The sequence below is a fragment of the Macrotis lagotis genome, chromosome X, assembly GCF_037893015.1.
Source record: "Macrotis lagotis isolate mMagLag1 chromosome X, bilby.v1.9.chrom.fasta, whole genome shotgun sequence".
Lineage (NCBI taxonomy): Eukaryota > Metazoa > Chordata > Mammalia > Peramelemorphia > Peramelidae > Macrotis > Macrotis lagotis.
In genome coordinates this window covers 513,059,808-513,084,717 of record NC_133666.1, presented here as the reverse complement: position 1 = coordinate 513,084,717, position 24,910 = coordinate 513,059,808, and the positions used below count along the sequence as shown (strand labels likewise).

At 37.4% G+C, this 24,910-nt stretch overlaps 1 protein-coding gene across 2 annotated transcripts in view; it reads left to right on the top strand.

Moving 5' to 3' along the window:
* Positions 1 to 24,910, top strand: part of RNF144B (ring finger protein 144B) — a 210,511-nt gene that overhangs the window by 98,154 nt on the left and 87,447 nt on the right. Inside the window, exons 1-2 of one of the 2 annotated variants that reach the window (XM_074207137.1) lie at positions 6,434 to 6,536; positions 22,948 to 23,148. In XM_074207137.1, the coding sequence (XP_074063238.1) occupies positions 22,984 to 23,148 (165 nt within the window). In that variant the 5' untranslated portion in view covers positions 6,434 to 6,536; positions 22,948 to 22,983. Of the gene's footprint in view, positions 1 to 6,433; positions 6,537 to 22,947; positions 23,149 to 24,910 lie in introns of those variants that run through there. The other variant, XM_074207138.1, reaches the window with a different exon arrangement.

The window sequence follows — 24,910 nt, the reverse complement described above, 5'->3', positions numbered from 1 at the left end:
AACTATACTCAAGAATCAGACTTATTAGTGGAGGACATAAATTGAATTGTTGCAGGATTCTTCATATCTGGTGACCTGATATTTTTTTTTCCTAGAAGATTGTTGGTGAGTAACATTGATTACCTTTGAGTCACAGCTCCTCCTTATTGTACAGAATGTCCTCAATCCTAAGCAGTCTAATCTCCCAAAACCATTTCCCTTGATACCACCATTCATTGGCATCAGAATTTGGATAGGATTATGATAGAATGACAAGATCATAGATTTAGGGATAGAAAGGACCTCGGACACCACCAAGTTCACCCCACCGCCACTCCTCACTTCTGCCCCTGTACTGTTGAGAAAACTGAGACCAAGGGATGCTGTGATACAAGCTAATGGGGAAGACTATGCAAATAACTATGTACATAAAAGATATATAGAGGGTAAATTGGATATAATTTCAGAGGGAAGACATTAGCAATATGTATGGTAGGGTTGGAACTTGGAAAAGTCTCTAAAAGAAAGTGAAATTTGAGCTAAGTCTTGAGGGAAACAGCTGGGTGAATCCAGTGGCTAGAGGGCTGGGCCTGGAGTCAGGAAGACTAGAGTTAAAATGGTGCCTCAGACACTTACCAGCTGTGTGACCCTGAACAAGTCACTTACTCCTATTTGCCATAATCCGCTGGAGAAGGAAATGGCAAACCACTACAGTATCTTTGCCAAGAAAAACCATCCCATGGACAAACAAAGAGCTGGACACAACAACAATAAACTTGAAGGAAACTGGAGCAGTTAGGTGGTAGAGATAAGGAGGGAAAGGGTTTCTAGGGGAATATATTTAGTCTGAGTAGTCTGAGACTGTTTTATTAGATTTTTGGTTTTTCTTTTGGCTTGGGGGTTAGCCTTATCATCGTGATCATATTTAATTTTAGAGTTGAAATGAATCACATCAAATCTACTAGAAGAAAGTCAATTAAGATGCTACCATGTTTCATCTGCCAATGGCAGCCTCCAGATTCTTTACTTTTATATTTTTTCCCTTGTGTATTAGGAATTGTTCATTGTTGCAGCACTTGGTACCCAACACATTTTGCATTTTTCTGTTTGATTCATTATGCTTGTCTATAGTTATTTTGCTAAAGGGAATAGTTGAGATAGCAAGCATAAAATGCAAGTCATTTTATAGTTGATATAGTTGATTTCATAGTACAAGAATGGATTTTATTTTTCTTATAATAATCCAGGAGAAAGGGATAAGGACTGGGACCTGACTTGTGATTTCATTGATAGTACAGGGTCAGGGAGCTTCTTGCCTACTGGTTGTATTAGTTTGGCATTGCCAAGGCAACTGCAATTTTTTGGGGGGGATTTTTAAAATTTTATAAATCTAGGAGCTTTTTTAGGAGTGAATTAATTAAATGTTTCACTAAACATAGCCCTGGAACGATGTTATAAATATTTAAATGGTCTTTGGCAGAAAAATGACTCCCCATCACTGATGTAGTGAAAAAAAATTGTTTACCAATATAATTAAGCAACTTCTCAGCAACTTTAAGTGTTTAAGAAAACTGTCTAGCATTGACACATTAAGTGACTTCTCTAAGGATCACATTTCTTTATATAAAAGGTTGGGCTAAAATCCATGTACTCCTAGCCCTAAGGTCTATGCCAAGCTCCCTCTAATCCTAAACAATTTTTTAAATAGAAAAATTCTCCTTGCCAACAGAACTTTGTAGGGGACAAATACTGCGTCATATGTATAGAAATGAGTAGGTTATATTGCCTCAGTTGTTTTCTGGCTAAATTTGTGACAAGAATATTTTGACTGTGACCTATAGTTCTCTTCTCCCTTTTTATCAGTAAAGACAAGAGTAAAGGGAGTAAATTACTAATCTGGTCATTGTTTCCTATTTGTGTCAAAAATTACTTTCTTTGTAGACTCTGTGTAGTTCCTACCAGGAAGCATCTTTTGTTATGATATTGCAAGAAAAGTGACTAAGGTCAGAGGACCTCCTAATACATGATGTGTATTATATGAATTTCATTTTGAATCAGATTTTTGACTTTAGATAACTTGTCAGCCTGAAGAATCAAAAGTGACTTTTTTCTTTTACTCTGGGCTTACTTAAGTAGGTTTGTAATAACTTGCACAATATCAGTTTGCACAATACTGTAATGTATATTTGCCTATACTAGGGTTCTCAAATACTCATGTTTGCTATTCATTTAATAAATATTTATGATGGATCTATGGTAATATGGTCAAGGTCATTGAGGATATAAAGGAAAAAAAAAACTGACACTGTCCTTGTTTTTGCTTAGTCATTTTCAGCCCTGTCTGCTTGCCCTCCCCACCTAATTTGGGGCTTTCTTAACAAAGATATTGGAGTGATTTGCCATTCCTTTGCCATCATTTTATAGAAAAGGAAACTCAGGCAAGTAAGGGTTAAATGACTTGCCTGTGGTCACACTGTGAGTGTCTGAAGAAAGATCTGAACTCAGGTCTTCCTGACTCCAGATCCTCCATTCTAATATACCGCCTAGCTACTCTTGTTTTCTAGAAGCTTTCATTCTACCAGAATACAAATTTCTCATTTTTGTAGCATTTAGTCTTCTGACAATAATCATGTGCAAAGATGATTATATCAATTTACTTGTTGAACAACTGAAGTAATAGGAGTTTGATTGACTTGTTCAAGTTTTAGGGCTGCTGATGATGTTTGTCTTTCATTCTCAAAAAAAGGCTATGACATCAATTTCTGATATGGGGGCTGGTAGACTCCAGTTTTCACAGGCATATAATAATAAGGTCAACACAACAGCTCTATGGACCCTCAGTTAGCTAGTCAATCTAATTAATACCTCTTCTATCCCATACTTTTTTTTTCGGAGCCTCCCAAATTCTGAGCTAGCTCTGGCAATGAGTGTGTCAACCTCATGGTCAATGTGTATCTCCTTGGAAAGGACGTTGACAAGGTAAATTAACTTGTCCACAATACTTCTCCTTTTGCTGTATTCGATGTGATTAAATGACAAGCACATGGATTAGATTTGAATGAGGGGGTACTATGCTAAGTCACCAAGTTCACTTTCTCCTATGGAGCCATCTGGCTCATCCAGATTCATATCTGGCTACTGGAAATGACCCTGGATGAGATGCAATCAGGGATAAGTGACTTGCCTAAGGTCATACAGTTAGTAAGTGTCAAATGTCTGAGGCCAGATTTGAACTCCCATCCTCTTGACTCCAAGGGCAGTGTTCTATCCATTTCACCACTTAGCTGCTCCTGTTAAGAGCTAGTAAGTGTTTGAGGGCAACATTTGAAGTCATATCCTTGATCTTCTTAATTCAAGCCTCTGCCTCACCCAGAGAATGTAAAAACAAGTTATTCAGTTATCTAAGGTTACCTTTTAAATTAGTCTATCCTTTCTAGTAATTGGGTTTTGGAGTAGTAAGACTTTTATTTAAAGAATGTTGACATTTCAGTTGAATTTATCTTATTGCCATATCTTTTAGATAAAGAAATTACAATTCAAATGTGTGGAATCTTTTAAAAGTGTTTTTCTTTTTTCAATAATTGAGCTCTATTAATGAATTTGTGTAATGTACCTTTCCTAGTTTGTTTAGTTGGCATTTTCTGGCTCTCTGTTCCTGGGTTGGCCCAACCCTTTTAGTTTTAGCTCTAACTGAGGTTCACTGACACTTTGTCTTAGTGCCCACACTTCTCCAGAATATAGGATTAGAGTATGGAATGAGCAAAGCTCACAAAACTGAATTTAAAGAACTGGATTTTAGCCTTGGCTCCATCACTAATGAACACCTTATGACCTTAGACAAAGGATGGGGTCAAGGTTTCTGCACTTAAAAATAAGGATGGGACTATCCACTGGCTGGTCTTCTAGCTTTAACTTTGTGCCTGTCCTCCCTCTGTTCTGGTACCTTATCTTTTTCTGTGGCCAGTTCCCCTTACTCATCCTCCCACTTCCAGCTAAACACATATTAGAAACACTGCCCTTCCATATTTGTCACCTGGAACTTTTCCTCCAGTCAGTTGCTGAGAGCAGTTTGCTTTGTGTCTCAGCAGCACCTATTGTGGCTATTACATTGGCAAGGAGGATCATATGAGTCTCTTCCCTCTTAGTAAATATATTCATTGTTTCTGTTGCATTTAACTGCAGTGATCAGAGACTTTGTATTGGAGTTGTGGCATTTCTGAGCTATATCACACTGCAGGTTTTAGACTGCATAGTTTCAATATAAGTAGTTAATGGACCAACAGGTCAACTATATGGGAATAGCAGTCCAGAAAGTATACAAAAATTTAGCTCTTCAAGATCTGGGGGATATGAAAGAAAGTTGCCCATCTGAGAGCTCACCTAAGAATAAGTAATGTTTGTGTGTGGCTTTTAGGTGTAGTGAGTAAATAGAGTACTGACCCTGGAGCTAAAAAGTTCTGAGTTCAAATCAGTTTTCAGACACTAGCTGTGTGAACTTTGGCAAATAACTTTAACCTCTGTTTCAGTTTCTTCCTCGTTAAAATGAGAATGATGATAACAAGAACTTTTCAGAGCTGTTGTGAAGACCAAATAAGATAATGTTTGTAAAGAACCTGGCCTGCTAAGTACCATATAAGTGTTGGTAATTAGGTGGTATAGTTGACAGAGCACCACCCTGGCAGTCAGGAGGACCTGAGTTCAAATGTGGCCTCAGACACTTGACACATAGAGCTTGACACACAGGTCACAACCTTGGGCAAGTTGCTTGACACTAATTATCTCATCTCCAGGGCCACCTCCAGTCATCATAATTCATACTGGACACTGGACTGGATGGTTCTGTGGAGGAGAAACTGAAGCTGGTAACTTAGCATAGCTCCTCACTCCCCTTACTCAAACCCAATTCATGTGTTTGTCATGACTTCACCTCCCTTATGTCATGGTCTTCTTTAAGGACAAAGGACAATGGGGCAACTCAATGGCACAGTGGACAGAGCACCAGCCCTAGAGTCAGGAGGATCTGAGTTCAAATTTAGCCTCATGGCACTTGATACTTAACAGTTGTGTGACCTTAGACAAGTCAGTTAATTCCCATAGCCAAACACACACACACACACACACACACACACACACACACACACACACACATCATTACTAGCTATTATGATTGCTAAATAGAGGTTTGGGTGTATCATGAACTTCAAAGTAAATGGATTTTGTTGTTGTCTAGTCAATCCTTCGGTTGTGTTTGACTCTTCACCATTCCATTTGGGATTTTCTTGGCAAATAGAGACTCAGAGTGATCTGCCAATTTCTTCTCCAACTTATTTAACAGTTGAGGAAACTGAGTAAAACAGAGCTTATATTGACTTACCTAGGGTCATTCAGCTAGTATCTAAGACTGGATTTGAGCCTTCCTAACTGCACCACTGCACCACCCAACTGCTTCAAAGCAAATAGACACTTTTTTCTTTTGATAATATGTTGCTGTTTGAAAGAAGACAAAATGAGGGGCGACTAGGTGGCAATAGTGGATAGAGTACCCGACCCTGGAGTCAGGAGTATTTGAGTTCAAATGTGGCTCGTGGCCTTGGGCAAGCCACTTAACCCCATTTGCCTTGCAAAAAAAAAAAAAGAAAAAGACATAATGAGATGGAGAGGCTCATCCCTTGCACTGTAAGCATCCTTTTGAGACAGTCTTTAGAAAAGAAGCCTTTATGAAAAAAAAAAAAACAACTTTCAGCGACACCCAGAAGGCAGTTTTGGATAGGTCCAATGTCACCTCAACACTATGATAGTGACGGATAAATAACATGTACCGGAGTCGTCTGCGCTCATCCTGCGTCGTGGCACGTACAGAGCAAGATCTCCTTGTTCAGGTGAAATAAAGGATAAAAGAAGGAAAGAATAGAAACCCGTGGGGGGGGGGGGAGTCCCGCAGAAAAGGAAGGGGAGGAAACCTGCTGAGTTCACCCTAGGTGTGGAAGAGCCAGCAAGAGAGGCTTCCCAGCCCAGCTGGGAGAAGTGGCGCTAGAGGGCTTCGGCTTAACAGGTGCCCCTTCTGCCCTCCTCGCAGTTTCCACCCTGGGAGAACCAACCCTATTGAAAGCGCCCTGGAAACCCTGCCGGGAGGCGTGCGCCGCCGGCCCCAGGCTCTGACAGGGTTAAAACAGTCACCTGCAGCCGAAGTGAGACTGGCATGGGAAGTAGGAAGTGCTGCGCTGGAGCTTCCTGTATAAATAAATGCAGCTCCCCCCCGCCCCCCCAAAACTGCTACCGGCCAGCCGCCGCGGGAGCCCGCTTTGCCGGTGGAAGCTCTGCTAGCAACATGCTGCGGGGGGCGCGGAGGAGGCAGCCCTGAACCGGCCCCCTCCAAAGGGCTGGGCAGCCCGGGCCGGTCGGAGTCCTGCGAAGTGCTGCGCTGTCAGGAGCCGCGGCGGGGGAAGCCCGGGCGGGAGCCGCGGAGCGCCTCGCCTCTGCCCGGGGGTCGGTGACCAGTCCGGAGCGGGGAGCGCGGGCCGGCCGCAGAGGCGGACCCACCTCGGGCCGCCAGGGAGGTAGGTCTCCGGGGGTCGCTTTCCATTCGGCTCACTTTTACCTCCTGTGGGAACGCCTGAGAGGGGGCAGAGCGGCTCAGGACCAGAGAACTCTATGTAATCTCGCTCTTTCTGCAGCCAGCGCCCGCAGGGAGAGGTGATTAAATAATTTAAGGATGCTTGAAAACGTGTTACTCTATTTGATTTGGGGGGGGGGTATCTTGAAAAGATTTTCTTAGAGGCAAAAAAAAAATGGGTTCTATCAGGCAAGCGGTCCTTTCTTAGAAGCGCATTTGAGAAAGGCACAACGCTTTAGCCCAAGTCTTGACTTGTGATTGACGTTGTCGTGTGTTCTCAGCTGTTTACCTGCGGTTGCTTGGGAATAACCGGCCGCGTTCCCACAAACATTGACCCCAACATAATAAGCTCCCAGGTCCACCCTTGAGCCCCGCAGGATTTTTGTCTGGTGGCAGAGACTTGAAAGGAAGTGACTGAGGGTTGAAATCGGACATTCCCGGCTCTGCTTGTTTCAGATATCGGCTTCTTAAATAAAGCACAGTGCCTGCCTCGTAGGCTCTGGATGAATGTTTTTTGATGATGGACCGATATTAAAGTGATCCCTAATATGTGTTTTTCAAAATATGGCGGGGGTGGGGGGGGTGGGAGAAAGCCCATGTTTGCTCCTCCATACAAACACTTTGCGTCTTTCACTTTCTCAATCCGTCTTGGGCATTCGGCTGCCATGAATCCTCCCTCTCTAGGGTGAACTGCTTATCATTTGGTTTTTCCGTGTGGAATTCACTGTTATAAAAAGCGAATGCACCTGGAGTCCAGTCCCGGAGTTCTCGTCTCTTTTACTAGAATCCTGGACTTTCAGTTGGGCATTTCTGGAAGAAACCAGTCTTGTGGCATCAAAAGCCAAAGAACTAAATTATCCACCCTCAAACAACATCCCATTAGCAAGTAACATGACCTAAAAATTCCTGAAAGAGCAGGTTGGCTGTCTGTAGGTCTACCAGCAAAGTAAACTAACTTTAAAATGACTCAGTTTTTTAGGGTGTGGGTGAGAGAGGCTAAAGGAAACGGGCCAGTCTTCACACCGGAGCCGGCCAATCACAAGATCTCGCTTTCTTTGTAAGCAACATTCATTTACCAAGCTGTGGCTGCCCCGCTTCTTTTCCCTTTGCAGACCTTATCCCTTTCTCCTTATTCTTTGCTTCTTTCGCACCTCTTAACTTTTCTGGGGGCATATTCCTCTGGAGATTTGCTGAAGTCTCTCTCCCCTAGCCATCTGTAAACAAACACTCAATTACACCTACAAAGCCAATTAGAGGAGACCTTCGTGAAACCAATCTCTGTCCCCTCCCCCATACCTTTGGCCCAGATTTGTATTTTATTCTTCGTGACAGATACCCCCTTGGGAATAAGATGTGATAGAAAAAAACCTCTCCTGAAAAAGGAGAGTCTGGTTAACCGAAACAGATTTAATCAGTGCAGAAACTCACTTAAGGTAAACATGCTTAGTCAACACAGGAGAAATTTTGAGCAGTCACTGAAGCAGGCAGAATCAGGTCACAGGTTTTATTTTTTTTTATTAAAAAAATTGTAACTCAGCTACGCTCTAACCCTAGCCCAGCCTTCCAGGACACAGTTGGAGGTATGGTTTAAGGGCATCAAACACTATTCATTTACCCAGTACTTTACAAATATTTGCAGTAAATCTGTGCCAACTTTCTTGGGACTGAACCCCCAGGAACCTTTCCTTGGAATTCAATAACCCCATTCTAATGAATGGCTTCAGCTTATTGGCAATTTGATTATTGGGAATTTTGGTCTTCCAAAATAGTTCAGCTTAAGAAATGTATATTTAAAAAACAAAGAAAGAAAACAGATTTCTTGTCACTAGTCAGGAAGCAAAGAAGGATTTTATTCCTACAATAAAGAAAAATGTATCATTTCTTGAACAGAAGAACTACTATGTCTCCATATGACCATTTAGCTTTCTGGGAAATTTAAGCATCAAACATAAAAACCAATCCGTTGCATTAGACAGCTAGTGTTTTATGAGTTTACCAGAGACTTACTCCCAGTATTTTAGATGTTGAAATATATATGCATATATTTAAAAAGATATTCCTCTTTTAATTATTCTGCAAGCAGGTCACATTTCTATGTTTTCCTGACCATGACTTGTGGCCTCACTTTCCGTTTAGCCAAGTCCTTTAGATGCTGAGCCCAGATGTAGGTTGGTAGGTGAACAAAGTCCAAATAACTGAAGATTTCACTATTTTGGGTATTGGAGAGGGGCCAAGCAACCGCAGGAATCTTCCAAATACTGTCTCTGGACCCTGTCCTATAGGGGCTGTCCATGGAATAGAAATTATAACTGTATGTAGGCTCTCCTTAAGGCTGCCCTTGCTCACCAAATCACTTCAGTTTGCTGTGGTTAGGCAGTCAACAAGCATTTATTAAGTACTTACTATATGTACACCTATACAATGCAATAAGTTCATTATTTTTTAAAAAAACAGCATTATTTGAAATAGGTCTAATACTGTTTGTTGACTTCAAATCTGAGCCTTTCTGTGTTTTCTATCCTAGCAAAGAAACAAACCCTTGGTGGCAATAGAATAAGTTAGCAATCTGAAGTCAATATACCAATTGGTGGGCAGGGGAGCCTGGTCTATTAGTATAATACTTAATTGAGGAAATAAAGTAAAAGAAATGACATTAGGGAGTACACTGTCTTTTGCTTTTCTTCCCAGAATAGTTTGGTGTTTTTTTTTTTAGATTTTTTTTTTTTGGCAGGGCAAATGGAGTTAAGTGGCTCGCCCAAGGCCACACTGGTAATTATTAAGGTCTGAGGTCAGATTTGAACTCAGGTACTTCTGACTGCAGGGCTGGTGCTCTATCCATTGCGCCACCTAGTTGCCCCTCAGAGTTTTAAGAAAACAAACTCTTCTAAGACTCACAAATCCAGGAGAGGGAAAGAGAATAAATGTACACACACACACACACACACACACACACACACACACACACACATATGTAGTGCTTATTAAGTGGCAGATGCTTTATAGACATTATCTTGTTTGGTCCTCACTACAACTCTGCAAGGGAGATCCTGATATTATTCCCATTTATAGATGGGGAAACTGATGCAGACATAGCCAATAACTTGGCCAGATTCATATAGTTAGTAAGTTGGAGAAGATCAGATTCAAACTTAGGTCATCCTGACCCCAGGAATAGTCTACCCTATTTGACTAAAAAGAGGATGGGGGTATACTTTGAAAGTTTAATTGTAACCCCTCTTCTCTTCCCTCCTCCATCTCCCCACCCCCACCAAAAAAACTAGCATCATGCTACATGTTCTTTCTATGGGTGGGTAGCAAACAAATCACCCACATCTGTATTACTTGTGCTCATCCCTTCTGGTCAAAGTTGCAGGTTGATAGCTTTTCTATAGCCAGAATATCTTATTTCTTTGATTCCTGTCAATCTAATAACAACCAATCCACCATTTTTTTCTTATTTTTAGAAGCTTCTCTTCTTTATGCTCACAGTTTCTTCAGCAACCTTCTCTTCTTTCATCTTGGCTTCTATTCCGATAACAGTCAATTTAAATTGCAGGTACATAGGAGTTGAGAGTTCTTGTGTTTTCAATGAACATCACATTGAACCTAGGTATCCTGGGAAATGTACTATCTTCCTCACTCATACTATTATAATATTAAAGATCCTGCAGTGAAAGTTATTTCTGGTTAATTGTTAACAGATTCTGGGAACTCTAGGTTTGAATCCAACTCATTGTCAGCTTGCTCTTAGTTCTTCCTAGAGGGACAGTGGTTTCAAAGTTATGTCTGATTAAAATCAGGGTAATGCAAAATTCTAGAAAGTTCCCATTTAATCTTAGTCATATTCTATTTGGCTATTTAGATTGATCCTGCAAAACCTGGCTGGCTCCCTTAAGCATAATTATGATGTATGGAAAGCAGTTTCCTTATTGCTTCTAATATATTATTATTATATCATTGGTTCTTTCTGTAGCAAAACAACCTCCTTGCTTTCTTCCATTGTAGATTCCATCTTATAAAATGGGGAATATTTTGCTGTCCAGGTAGTGAAGACCCCTTTACCAGTTAAATGTTTTGAAAAAAGTACTTAATTTAAAAGAAAACAGGAACTGAGGTTTCTAGTGTCAGTCTCTTTGACATCCTCAGAAATTCACATGGTTTTATATATACTTTTATTCATTCTGCAAACTCAACTGGCATGTAGGAACCAAGCTTGTTAAGAAAAATGTAATGTGTTAGAGCACCTAGGTTCTAGTTTTGGCTCTAGTTGCAAGTTGTATCTCATTTTCCTCATCTATGAAATAAAGGGATTTAGTTTCCAGATTACACTTCTGTGGACCTCTAAGCAAGTTAAGGGTATTCATGTTTTGGTAATTATATTTTATGATTTGAAATAACTTGATAAATGGGATCAGATGATAAATTGGAAGGGTGTTTAAGGATTATTTGGGCCAACTCCTTTACTTTGTTGGGATTGGGAGGAGAAGGAGCTGGGGCAGAGAATTAATTTCATGATGCTTTTTTAATGTTATCTTCAAACTTGGTTCTTCACTTATTTCAGTTATGTCGTACTCATCATAATCATACGATACTAGAGTGGTTTGCTACCCCCTTCTCCAACTCATTTTACAGATGAGGAAACTGAGGCAAATAGTGTTAAGTTGCTTGTTCAGGGTCACACTACTAGTGTCTGAAGCCAGATTTGAACTCAGGAAGATGAGTCTTCTTGACTCTAGAACAGGTACTCTATCTACTGTGTCAGTTCCTTGAACTTTAGAAGCTTATTAATGATTTCATTCTTGCCTGGCTTCTTTAATGTCTGAACTAAAATAATACCATCTTCTAGAATAAACCTTTCCTCTTACCCCAATACCAGTGCCATCCTTCTATTAATTATCTTCATTTTATCATATATGTGTAATATACACATGGATCCTGTTTGTAAATAGTTGTTTGAACTTTGTCTCCTTAGATTTTGACCTCTTTGAGAGAAGGGATCATCTTTTTTACATTTCTTTGAAACCCTAGCATTTATTTAGTACAGTCATTGACACTTAATGGATACTTAATGATAAAAATGCTTATTGACAGACTGAATATCCAAGTGGCATCATTTCTTGCTTTGAAGGGAGTTTTATGCCAGGAAAGAGAAGATAGCCTTTTTTGTAAGTTTGTGCAAATAGCTTTAAGAGAAAGGAATATTACTGATTAGAAAAATAAAGGCATGTTGGAGGAGCTCAGGGAGAGGCCAGTGGAGAGGAGCAGTATAATTCATCTTTCTAAAGAAATCATTGAAATGCCAAACACATAGTCATTCCTACCTACTTTTATTACCTAATTCTGTTAGGAGAGCTGAAAGTGGATTTACCTAATCGGGACTTAGTTTTTCTGGGTAGTAATGAGACTATGCTGAAGACAGTCAAGCTGAGTCATTTGCAGAAAATAATGGTTTCTGAGCAACTATTAAATTTCAGTATCTCAGAATATGATTTTTAAAATTTCACCTTAATGCAAAATTGCATTTTCATGTAGTTCCACAATGAATGCATTATTTAGAGGTTAGGGCTAATTATGAGAGATTTTGATAATAGTATTGTCTTAAGATCCTAACATTTTGACCTAAAAGAAAACAATGCTAAAATGCCTTTTCCCTATGGTTTGAAAGAAACAAAAATAGCATTTAAATTATTAATTCATCTTCAACAAAAGATGAACTTTATAATAAAATCATCTATTACAAATTCATATGTTTGTTGATATTTGGAAAGTAGAGATAGAAAGGTTGAGATTAAAGCCATTAAAAATCACTCTCTTCATTTGCTCCTCCCATTCTTTAGGACTATGAATATCAGAAGAGTTGTTAATTTACATTGCCTTGCCGGTCGTCCCCTCCCCCATTCCTACACCCTAAGCAGATGAAATCACAGATTTGTCTCCCCATAAAAAAAGAGCAAAACCCTAAAATGATTTTCCCCTTAATTATCTTAACATCTGTAAAAGACTTTTATGTATCTGATATTACATTTGATCCTCACACCTCATTAATTTAAATTGATGGAACCTCACTATTCTTATTGTCCTTATATCATAGATGAGAAAGCTGAGACTCAGAGATATTGACTTGCTAAAGGTTACTACCCAGGGTGTAAGTGGTAGAGAATGTATTTGAACCTAAGTCTTTGGAGTTCAGATTCATTGTTTGTTTACTATATCATTTTCCCCCTCCCCCCCATGAATAACTAAGGAACTTATAAAAATAAGACTTTTTTTTTTCCCTTTCTAGAAAGGTAAAAAGGGTTTGTTTAAATTTGATTTGTATCTTTAGGACAGATTCATGAAATAGGTGGAAGAAGAAGGAGGAATGGAACAAGCATTTATTAAATATTGACTATGGACCTGACACTTTACTAAACACTACAAAATTCTCATTTGATCCTCACAACAATCTTCTAGCTGTTATTACTACCATTTTACAGATGAGGAAACTGAGGCAAACAGGTTAAGTGGCTTGCCTAGGATCATACAACTTGACGATATTTATTGCGTGATTTTAATTGAGGTCTTCCTGACTCAGTCTCAAAAAGTAGGTTGAGAAATTATTTCTTATTTATCATATTACTTATGAACTACAAATCCAAAGCAAGGTAAGGCATTTTCTTTCATCAGTATTATACAAACACATGCTATTCTGAGATATCTGTCTAGAAAGCTTCTTTTTGTATTATTTTAAAATGCACCAGCTCTCAGTTTTTCCAGATTTAGAAATGGTAGAAATGAAAATGTAGATTTTTAGGTACTCTTTCTGGCCATGTCCCTGACTGTGGGTATCAGGGTTGATGGTAGAAGTCATTGAACCAAACAAAATCAGCTGGATAGATTTAAGCATATTAAATGTGGAATCTTGGCATCATTTAGTCCTATGCTCTGAATTAAGTAATATCCCGGAAATGGTGATAATATCACTTAGCCAGGTTTAAAGACTTCCTTATATCTAATACTCTTTTGTTGTTACATAAAGCCATTTGCCATTCTTTTACCTGAGAAAGGAGGACAATCAACCTGTATATATAATATCAGAATTCCTATATTTTTTAATGGTCAAATCAATCCTTAGAATTTTCTGCTTTTAGTTAAAAATCCATCCCCATTCCCTTAGATCCATTGGAAGAAACAAAAGTTATATTTAAATGATTAGTTCCATTCAAGCAAAAGATTAATTTTATAACATGCCATCCATTACAAATTCATGTAACTTTGTTGGTATTTTTGGAAGTAGGGATAGAAAGTGTTGAGATTAAAGGCATTTAATACCATAGTCTATTCCCACCTATAGCCCTTCCATTCTCCAAGTCTATGAATTACCATAGATTTCATAGATTGGAAAGAGTAGGAATAATCATTTATATAGCTCTCACTAGGTAACTCTTTTATAAATGCTATCATCTCATTTAATTTGCAGTAGGTACTCTCATCCCTATTGTACAGTAGAGGAAACTTGAGGCAAACACAATTAAGTGACTTGCCCAGGGTTAAACAAATGGTAAGTGTCTGAGACTGAATTTGAACTCAGGTCTTCCTGACTCTAGACCCAGAGTTTTATCTGCTTTATCACCAATTGCTTGTAGTCTTTGAGGAAAGAACCTCTATGGTTGAGATCATCTTATCTTAGAGATCAGGAAACTGAGACCCTGGAGGGTTAAATGGCATCTAAAGTCATATTATAATAATAAATATCAGCTTTGGAATTTGAACCTGAGCACTTTGATTTTAAGACTCATTGTTCATTTATGAAAATTTACTTATTAAAATGGATTAATTCCTTGAATCATTAATTCCTACTTTTTTCTCTGGATCCCTTCTAGTTTCCCCATATCCTCTTTAAAATGGAGAGATGATAATTGTCTAAACAAGCCTCAGTGCTCTGACAGAAGTACAGTATTCCTAAAGGATTACTTGCTGGATCATGTATTAACAAGCAGTGTTAGTGTAGCCTATTTCAAATGATCTCTAGCATATTATTATCGTGTTTGATTTTTGAGTAGCCTTTCATTGCTGACTCATCTAACTTTGGTCTGCTAAGACTTTCAGGTCTTTTTCTGCCCAATCTAGGCCCAGAAATTGAATCCCATTTATATAATCTTTTTTGGTGCTTAATGTGTACTAATTTGAACTTTATCCTGTTGTGTTTTTATTTTTTTGAGGGGACATTATCTAGTTTTTCAGGGTTATCATTTTATATATATACATTGTATCCTGAGAAAGGTGTGTTAACTTCTTCAATGCAGTGAGATCTGCCATCTATGAGAATGTACTTTCAGTTTTTCCATCTTATACTGTTTTATAACACTTCTAATTGATAAATGTTTGAATTGGCCTTAATACAACCTAATTTAAGGAATTCATGTATTGTCACTTTTGCTTCATTCCCTGAAATGAAATTTGTGTTCATGTGGCCGTTCACTAACTTATCTGGCTTTCTTTATTGTGGACTGCAGAAGCTTAACCATAATGTCCAATAGAGATATGGTCACTACCAGATTCAACATATTTTATGATATTAGCTTACAATGACCAGCCACCACTAAATAAATCATTAGTTTGGGAACAGAATAGACAACATCAGCACTATCTGTTCACTTTCAGGTTGTTGGTAAACTTTAGCACAGTGTCAATATGTCTCAGGAGGCATGGGTTAAATAAACTATCCATAACTAAGCAAGGATTGAACCTTGTCAGATTTTATTTGCTAGAGGTGAGAAGACATAGCAAAACATAAAGAGACTCTTATGGTGAGGTTCCAGGATTTGTGTTATAGCTAGACTGTACATGGCGGTACCATCTCTATTGTGGTTTATCCATTTCCTCCCACTTTCCTCTCTTGGAAAACTTCTATTGCCCTTTCCCAGTGATGTGTTATCTCATCAAGCCTGTGATTCCAATTTCATCACAGTCCTGGCACTGAGTGCTTTATCTCATTAAAGACAAACAATCATGGGTTTCCCTTTCTTTATTCTTTCTTCCTGAGTCATCCTTTCCAAAATTTTCCAGGTCCATCCCAAGATGAGACTGCTCCATAGATAATTTATATTACACTAGTCTTAGTAGCCTGTTTGCTGTGATCTCCAAGAGGTTTAAGTGCCCATTCACTGCAAAGTACTAGGGACTGGAAATTTGGGCAACTCCAGTTGTGAAAGATAAAAAAAAAAAAAGATCCTATTACTCTCGAAATGCCCTGTTGCTACAGCACTACTTAAGGAAATGTTTGTAAAATTTTCAATACAATTATCCTATTAGAGCATTATTCTTTTCTCCTCTTCATTATTATAGTTTTACAAGAAATTAACTACCTCTGATTTTGGCTAGTCTAACAGACTGCAGTTGCATTGGTTAAAAATACTTCCAATGTCAGAGCTCTCCCACCCACTGCATATTTTTGGGAGCATATTGCTTTTTTGGGTTGCCAGCAGAATATGAAAATTCCTTATACACCCTGTGCTTCCTGCTCTGCTTCTGAAGTGTTCCTTTCTTCAGCAGTCTTAATGCAAACATAGAAGAGAAAATGGTTTTCCTGTTCTCTCCTATCAGTGCTTGGCTCCTCTCATATAATGAGTACTTTATAGTACAGAACACATTTATAGACATAGGTAGAACTTCTGGGGCTCCTTTTTTAAAACATGGTACAAACTGGAAAAAACTAGCTTCTCTTCCTCCTTCTTTTTTTGACCTATTTCTCTCTACTTCCCCCCCAAAAAACCCCAAACCCACCATACTAATGTCTTTTTAAAATTTAAATAATATTTTATTTTCTCCCAATTACATGGAAAGACAATTTTTAACATTTTGAGTTCTAAACTTTTTTTCTTCCCTTCCTCACCTCTCTCCTGCCTAAGTTGGGAAGCAATTTGGTATAAGTTTACACACACACACACATACACACACTCATGCAAAACATTTCTACCTTAGTCATATTGTAGAAGAAGAAGCACATTAAAAAAAAACCCATGAAAAATAATTTGATCTGCATTCAGATTCTATCAGTTTATTCTCTGGATGAATCTTTCTGAATTTTTTTTTTTTATCTTGAGTCCTTCATTTTTATCCTCATTTCTAGAATCAAAGACATTTAAGGATGTGGCACTTTTATAATTTGAGATAAAGCTTTTTCTATGGATGTCCTCTTCAAACAAACCTAAGTTTAAGTTTCTTTTTTTTCTTCTGAATCTTATTCTTTGCTGTTGAGATCCCCTTTTTCACTAGCAATTTCAAAAAAAGGAACAGGACTTAGTAGGCATAGAGTGCAGCCTATGGAGCAGTAAGGTAAATTGTATTGGTTTCTATTTATTAGTGTATGTTGATGATCCAAGGACTCTATGCTATTATGACACATTAAGTGGTAAACAATTGTCCACTTATGTTTCCTTTTCTGTTACAAATATATTTTTCCTCTATGACAACACGTGCATGTGTCAAGCATTGTTACGTTTGTTTCTGTAGTGATTTGAAGCTATTATGATCATGTACACGCTGTCATTACTATCAGCACTTTATGAATAAATGTAAAAAAATATTGGGAGTGTTAAATTACTCTGTTGATTCACAATACATTTTTACAGGTTACAGAGGTTTGTGGAGCCAAAAAAATTGGGGACCACTTATGTAATGAAAAGAATGTTGAATTTGGAGTCAAAAGAACTGTATTTGATGCCTGGCTCTGGTAATTACTACACTGTGAACTTGAGAAATTCACATCTCAGCCTCAGTTTCCTCAACTTTAAAATTGAGAAGGGTTGACCAAATGAACTTTAATGTCTTTTCTAGATATAAGTCTATGATCCCACAATTATAGGAATGGTTACTTGTTATTTTTGTTAATAGAATAAATTTAAAAATATTTTTATAGAACTTTTGAGATTTATAAAGCACTTTCCTTTATAAACTGTCTTATGAAAATAGGTAAAGAATTATCATTATATAATGAGAAAGCTCATGGCATTTATAGAGTGCTTCTCTGCAAATATTATCACATTTCATCCTCCATAGCAACATAGTTTGGTCAGTGTTACTACTATCTTCATTTTAGAGATGAGAAATAGTCTCTGAAAGGTTCTAGGTAGTCTTTCAACTATGTCATTGCATTTATCTATATTTAAGAATTGAATTATTTATACTTAAGAATTGAAAGGGAGCAGCTAATTGGTATAATGGATAGAGCATTGATGCTGAAATCAGGTGGACCTGAGTTCAAATCTGGACTTAAGCACTAGTAGGTCACATACTTACTAGGTGGGTAACCTTAGGCAAGTCACTTAGCCTCATTGCCCCACCAAAACAACAACAAATAATAATTGAATGGTGGGGAACAATTAATTGTTTTGTTTTATTTTCTATACTCTTAATGCAGAACTAACAGTTGGTGGTGGATGGGCATTTCTAAGTTGTCCTGATCTATATCTTGCCATTTGACTGAATGGTTCCAGAAGAGAGAGTAAGCCTGGTGACTTTGCATAACCTTATTTAAATCCAATTCACTTGCAAATCATGGCATCATCTCCCTGATGTCATGGTCCTCTTTGAGAATGAAGGACACACAACAACTTGGGGATAAGAGAGCCAGCTCATAAATTTCTGAGTAATCTTACCATGCCAGCTTGGGGGTACTTTTAACACTGAACCAACAAATAACTTTCAAAATATGGTTCTTTTGTTGTCAGAAAAATTAATAGAATAATGCTGTTTGTTTCTTCAACCTGCTGGGTCATTTCTGAAGATGTGTGCCTCTAGAAGAAAAATCAAATATATAACTTCTTTGTCAAACTTTTCCATCTGACTTAGAGAGGAATGCTAGGGATAACTTCATTTTCTCCAAATCTCAGATTTTCAAGGAATCTCAGAGACCATCTAACTTAACCATCGTATTTCCTTTACAAGTTCCCCCTAAAATGGATATCTAGCATACTAGACCTTTAATGAGAGAGAATCCACTATACCTTCAGATAACCTTCTGTATAGCTCTTGGTTCCCCACATTCTTCTGTGCTCTTAGAAGTAAAGGCAGTGTTTATTGTACTTTTTATCATATTCATGGCCATATTCAAACTAAAGGGAATATCTCCTATAATTTACAGAAAACTTCAGGCTTATATGGCAAGATACAGAATTTTCAAATGTTAAAAATCTTAAAAAAATTTTTTTCAACTGGAAAACTCTATCTTCTTTCTTAAATTTCTTCTTAGGGTAACAATCCATGTCTTTTTATAGCGTCCTTAAAAAACTGTTTCGGTACATCTGGCAGTTTTTTGGTTTTTTTAGTCATGCCCTCCTTGTGATGGGCAGAGCTATGACTAATGTCTTGGTTTCTTTGAAAACCAAAAACATGTTGCCAGGTAGGAGCAGCAGGACTGTGTTTTATAAACTGTACTGCCCTAATGACACTCTTCTATGTAGCAAATACTTTGGCTATAGGAGAAATTTCTAACAGCCTTTCCTTTTTAAAAAAATTATTGGTGTATAAATAAAAACCTCGTTTTCATTTCTGAATATATTCCTCTCATTCCCTCTATCTAACAAGTCACCCCATGTAATTAAAAAACTTAAAAGGAAAGAACAGTTCTTCAAAACTAACATACATGTTGACCAATTCTAGCTATATACAATGGTGCACAAACATAGCTCTCTCTATCTCTGAAAAGAAGGGACCAAAGTGTATTTCTGGGTTAATTCTCAGAGACCAAGCTTTTATAGACTTATTATATTATAACTATTATAGCCAATGAGAGTTCAGATTTGATCTCCCCCTCCCAGTCCCATGTTCAGTTATTTCTTTCATATCATGGAGGTTACAAACATTTAAAATCCATGGAAAATTTTTTGACTCTCTCTTCATAACAGAAGTCTGAATTATTATGGTCTTAAAAGATACAATGTGTTGATATACAATAATATACATATATTTGGGGGGTATTTCTGAGTTTCTAAATTTATTCTATGTTACCTGTATGTTGTGTGTGGACTCTGAAAAACTTTAATTTCTTTTGCTGAGTTGTGATAGATCAAAATCATTATGAGGAAAGTTGTGATGTAGAAGGGATAGCTGTAAATTGATGAAGTCATTATCTCTTTTGTTATCCTGGTTCAACTTACTTCTCTCTAATGGCAGCTAGGTGAAACAGTCAATAGAGTACCAGTCTTGGAGTTCGGAGAACCTGAGTTCAAATCTCATCTCAGACACTTGACATGCACTAGTTGTGTGACCTTGGACAAGTCACTGATAACCTCAAATCCAGGGTCATCTCCAGTCATCCTTATTAATATCCAGCCCCTGATCCCAGATGATCTGGAGGAGAAGGGGAGGTTGGTGATTTTGCACAGCTCTCTCTCTCTCTCTCTCTCTCTCTCTCTCTCTCTCTCTCTCTCTCTCTCGTCCTGGCATCACCTCCCTGATGTCATGGTCTTCGTTAAGAATGACGACCAAACCTCATCACTTCACCCTACATGTCACATAAGTTACCCTACATGTCACATAAGTCTTTCCATGCTTCTGTGAATTCTAATTATTTATTATTTCCTATGGAGAAGTGATATTTTGTTACATTAATGTATCACAGTTTGTTTATCTATTCTCTAATTGTTGGACACCTATTTGTTTCTAATTCTTTAATCCTTCAAAAAGTCCAGCTGCTTTTTTCCTCTATTCCCTATTTAAGAAACACTTAGTAAAAAAAATCTTTTCCCATTATTTTTACCTATTGGCATTGCTTATTCTAATGTGCTTTGTTAGATACCTCTTTTGAAAGTGGTGATGAAGAAGCTTATGCATGATATAAAGAGCAGGTACATATTTTCTAGGAACTATTGGTCTTCCTTGAAATTGAGACTTTCTTGGAATAAGTAAGAAGTAATAAGATGGTAGTTTCCTGGCTTGGTTCAGTTAGTGATGAATTCATTCTCCCCACACCCAATTGACTCTTAAGAATCCTAAAGAAAATTGCAAACCTTTAGGCAGTAGATTTGATAATGGAGATTGAATATATAATTGGAATGGAAAACAGGAGTTTAGTTAAATAAGATGCCACTTCTCACATGACTGCTATTATGGGACATTTACCTGTAACAGAAATAATCAAAGTATCTTTTGATACTAGTGATTAAACTAACTTTACCATCTACATAATAACGTTTCCACATAAGACTGGGAAAACACTTGTGATTTTATATCTTCAAAGGGAGCTGATGATTTGTGTGCATGATAATCAAGAATCTGAACTAAGCATTCTCTTGTGAATACCTTATTCCCATTTTCTGTGGTTGTTGTATTTGTGGAAGTACCCTTTGACTTGATTTAGGACCCCTTGACATTATCTGTATGTTCACCTCCAGTTGCTAGGATTCATTTTCCTGTTAGGAAAAGGAACTGAGAACTTCTAAGGTACCAAGTGGAACCGAACTTGAGGATTACATGTATGTTGTGGTAATCACAGGTATAGGGAATGAATGGTGAAAACTTCTTTTTTTCCCCCAACTTCTTTACCACCTCTTCTCACTTTCCATGCAAGCTAAATTATGATAGTTTCGGGTAGTCTTTTTTTTTTTTTTTGATAGTGGGCAAGAAATGTAATTTTTTTGGACCTCAGATTTCTAATCTTTCATATGTAACATTCAGTGATGCATTGGGACTGAATGTGGTTTAGGATAGTAGTGTCAAACTCAAATGGATATAGGGACCATAAATCTGTATGTAAGGATCATTGCAGGCTGCATATTGACTTTGAAAAACCACATATTGGCATGGTTTATATTTATCGTATTTTTATTTATTTTGCAAGATATTTTAATCAGGTTCTGGCAGTACTGAGTATCGTGAATCTTTTGTTTGATGACTCTGGAAGAGTACATGGGACACTGGGCTTGAAGTAAAAAGACACAGGTTCAGATCTTTCCATAGACTCTCACTTTGTTATCCTGGGAAGTCACTTCATTGTACCTTAGTTTCCTAATCTTTAAAATGATGGGATTGAACTTGGCAGTATCTAAGGGCCTTTCCAGCTCCAAATCTATTATCCTATTTACATTATTCTATGATATTGATGGCACAGTGGATAGAGCACTGGTCTGGGAGTCAGGAAGATGGAAGTTTGAATCCAACAACAGTCACTTGATACTTACTAGCTGTGTGACCTTAGGCAAGTCACGTAACCTGATTGCCTTACTTAACCCTGACTCATATCTGGCTCTTGGACCCAAATAGTTCTAGAGCAGAAAAGTGAGACTGGTGAATTAGCACAGCATCCCTCAGTCAAATCCAGTTCATGTGCTTGTCATGGCACCACCACCCTAATGTCATGATCTTCTTCGAGGACAAAGTACAAATGTCATTAACAGATATTGGACATTTTTAACAGTTGCCCTGCTGGATAGGGCATCAAATTTTGTGCATTTTTTCTTTTGCCAAAAGTGATCCTTAAAGTAGAATGAAAAAAATTCAGTTCTTAAGAAATGTGTGCATTCTTAGTCACTCCAAAATGACTGTCTCAAAAAAGAAAAAAAAGATTTGGGGTACAGTTGGTTAGCTATATTTTTTAAAAATAGTAAGAATTTTGTTATGTTTTGTCTTTTAATGTGTAACTTAGTTTATAGCTTATAAAATGTAAAGATTTTAGAAACCATATTAAAATATTATTTTTAGGATTCCTTGATATATTTTCTTAGGTCTTCTTAAATTTAATTAAAAAAAAACCCAACCCACAGAGCTAGAGTCTTTTAGGTTTCCCCTTTTGCACATGGCACCCTATCTCCTCCCTACACATGGGAGGTTCCCAAAGCAGAATTGGGCTCTCAGTCACCTATCACTTTAGTGAAATTTAGGAGACTATGGAAGTTGTTTTTTATATCTTCTCTTGAATGAAATTAGTTGGAATGGAATAGGTAAAAATGGAGTTGTTCTTATGTTGAATTTCTAGGGTCATAGTTCTAGAACTGAAGTGAACCACAGAAATCATATAAGAGGTTGTATATGTCAACATCCTCATTTTGACCAGTCAGTCAGTAAATAAAAATATAGTTTAGTACTTGGAATACAAAAAGACAGAAAAGACTTGCTTAAGGTTACACAGGTAGGAAGTGACAACTGGGAATTCAGTATTCTTTCCACTGTATCACATTGCCTTGTTATTGCTGATTGTATATTTTTAACTTTCCCCTCTCAACTCCCCATTACAAAACTTAGTAAGGTACATAATACTCCCAGATGAGCTCTAACTTGATATAGTTTGTATTTGGGTTGGCATTTATGTTGTTATGCTGTTAGAGTTATTTTGAGTAATGCTGATAAAGTATTTAAGTTCTGAAATCTGATTGCAGGGAATAAGAAGACCCAAGAAGTGTCCAGATACACTGATGGGCTCTATCGGTGAGCTCCATCATCACCCCATGACAATGGAAAAACCAGCAACTAAAGAACTAGACTCGGATCCTTTGGTCACTTGCAAGCTCTGTCTTTGTGAATATTCTCTGGACAAGATGACCACTCTTCAGGAATGTCAGTGCATCTTTTGTACTTCGGTAAGTTTCCTTGACTATTTGATCAAAGATAGTTGAGTAAGAACTTCAGAGGTCACCCTATTACTACCTGATCTAGTATCGTCTCCATCTGAAGTCTCCTAGTTTTGGGAAATTCCTTGCTTTTCAAGGTAGCCCAATTCACCTTTGGATTGGTTTGACCATTAGTAATAACAATTTTTTAGAAAGATGTATTCTAAGTAATGGGATCATACCTACCATGTTAATCTTTTCCTTCTAGGTTTTTTTTTTTTTGCTAGAATCCTAAAAAGCATTGGTCTAGCTTGCTAAAACATATATGGAGAACACCCCCCCCCAAATAATAGTTTGATTGATAAATCAGAAAATTTAGACAAGTATTTAAAAAAAGTGTGGCTTAATAGATCCACTGTTGACCTTGGAACCAAGAAGACCCGGGTTCAAGTCTTGCATCTGGTACATATTGACTATAACCCTGGGCAAGTCACAACTTCTAAGTGTCCAAAGTACCTCTCTCAAATTAAATTGTAGTGAGTGCTTAGTGACATTGATAAAGGGAATATCCTTATCCCAGAGTTACTTGCAATTAAGTCAGAGATCTAGTCCCTATCCTTTGTCTTTGTCTCTGTTTTTCTTTCTCTTTCTTTTTGTCTTGATATAGACATATACAAAAAAACAACCAAACAAAAAGTTCTCTTTGGAACAATGATGCCTCTATTATTGGATGAAAAAAAGCAAAATATCTCCATGTCCTTAGTCTAGAGTTTAAATATACTATTTTTATATGGGAAGATGGGAAAAGCATGGTTTAGCTTGTCTGAAAAGTATGTAGTTTTAATGTTCTATATCCTTATTATGAGGAAACTGTACCTGTTGAGAAAGAAGCAGCTTCTTCTTCTCCAAGAAATGATGTTGTGGATTCACAGGTGTTGTCAGATGAGAGAAAATCCAATAAGGGTTTGATCAAGAAGAAGCAAATAGTGGAAGGTGGGTGACTCCCATCTGAGAGTTACTGAGACAGTTATTTATTTACCTGATAACATGTTTTACTGGTACATGTTTCAAAGACATGTAAGAGACTTTCCTAAGATTTATTGACAGAATGATTACTTCTAATGATTCATATAGACAAAATAAATATTAAAAGAAAGAATTTAGAAATTATTGGGAAAGATTATGATATTGTAGATGAGAAATTGAAAACCATAAACCAAGTAATAATATAATTGCATTGGATGGGATTAAAGCCAAGCACTTAAAAAGGTATGTGATGGGGAAGGTAAGAATTTCTAAATGAATAGCTGTTTAAGAACATGGAATATGAGACCAAGTTTTAGATTTCTGGATCATGGTTTGAATTGTATTGACAGGCCTCTGGCCAGGGATGGAGTGTACCAAATAGAAATGGTAAGAAGGTATTGTTTAGAATCTTAGAAATCTCATCTAATAGACTTCAGAATATTAGGGAAAGCTGACTAAATATATTCACCATGCTATTACCACAGTGGCTTCATTGTTGGAAGAACATCAATAGAAAGACCAAAATTTTTCAAGAGGCAAAAACCAAGAAAGGAACCAGAAATTAAATTTTTTATCTCAAATGTCTAAGGGCATATTTGACCTCATATGGATTTCTGAAATTTAGTAGATGAGACTTTTAATGGAATATGACTTTGGAAGGAGATATATGTGTATCTCTAGCTCTCTATATATAAAGGAACAAGATAGGCAAAAGTTTTAAGTAAGAGAGGGGAACTCTTAACTATCACAAAAATCCATGTTGGGA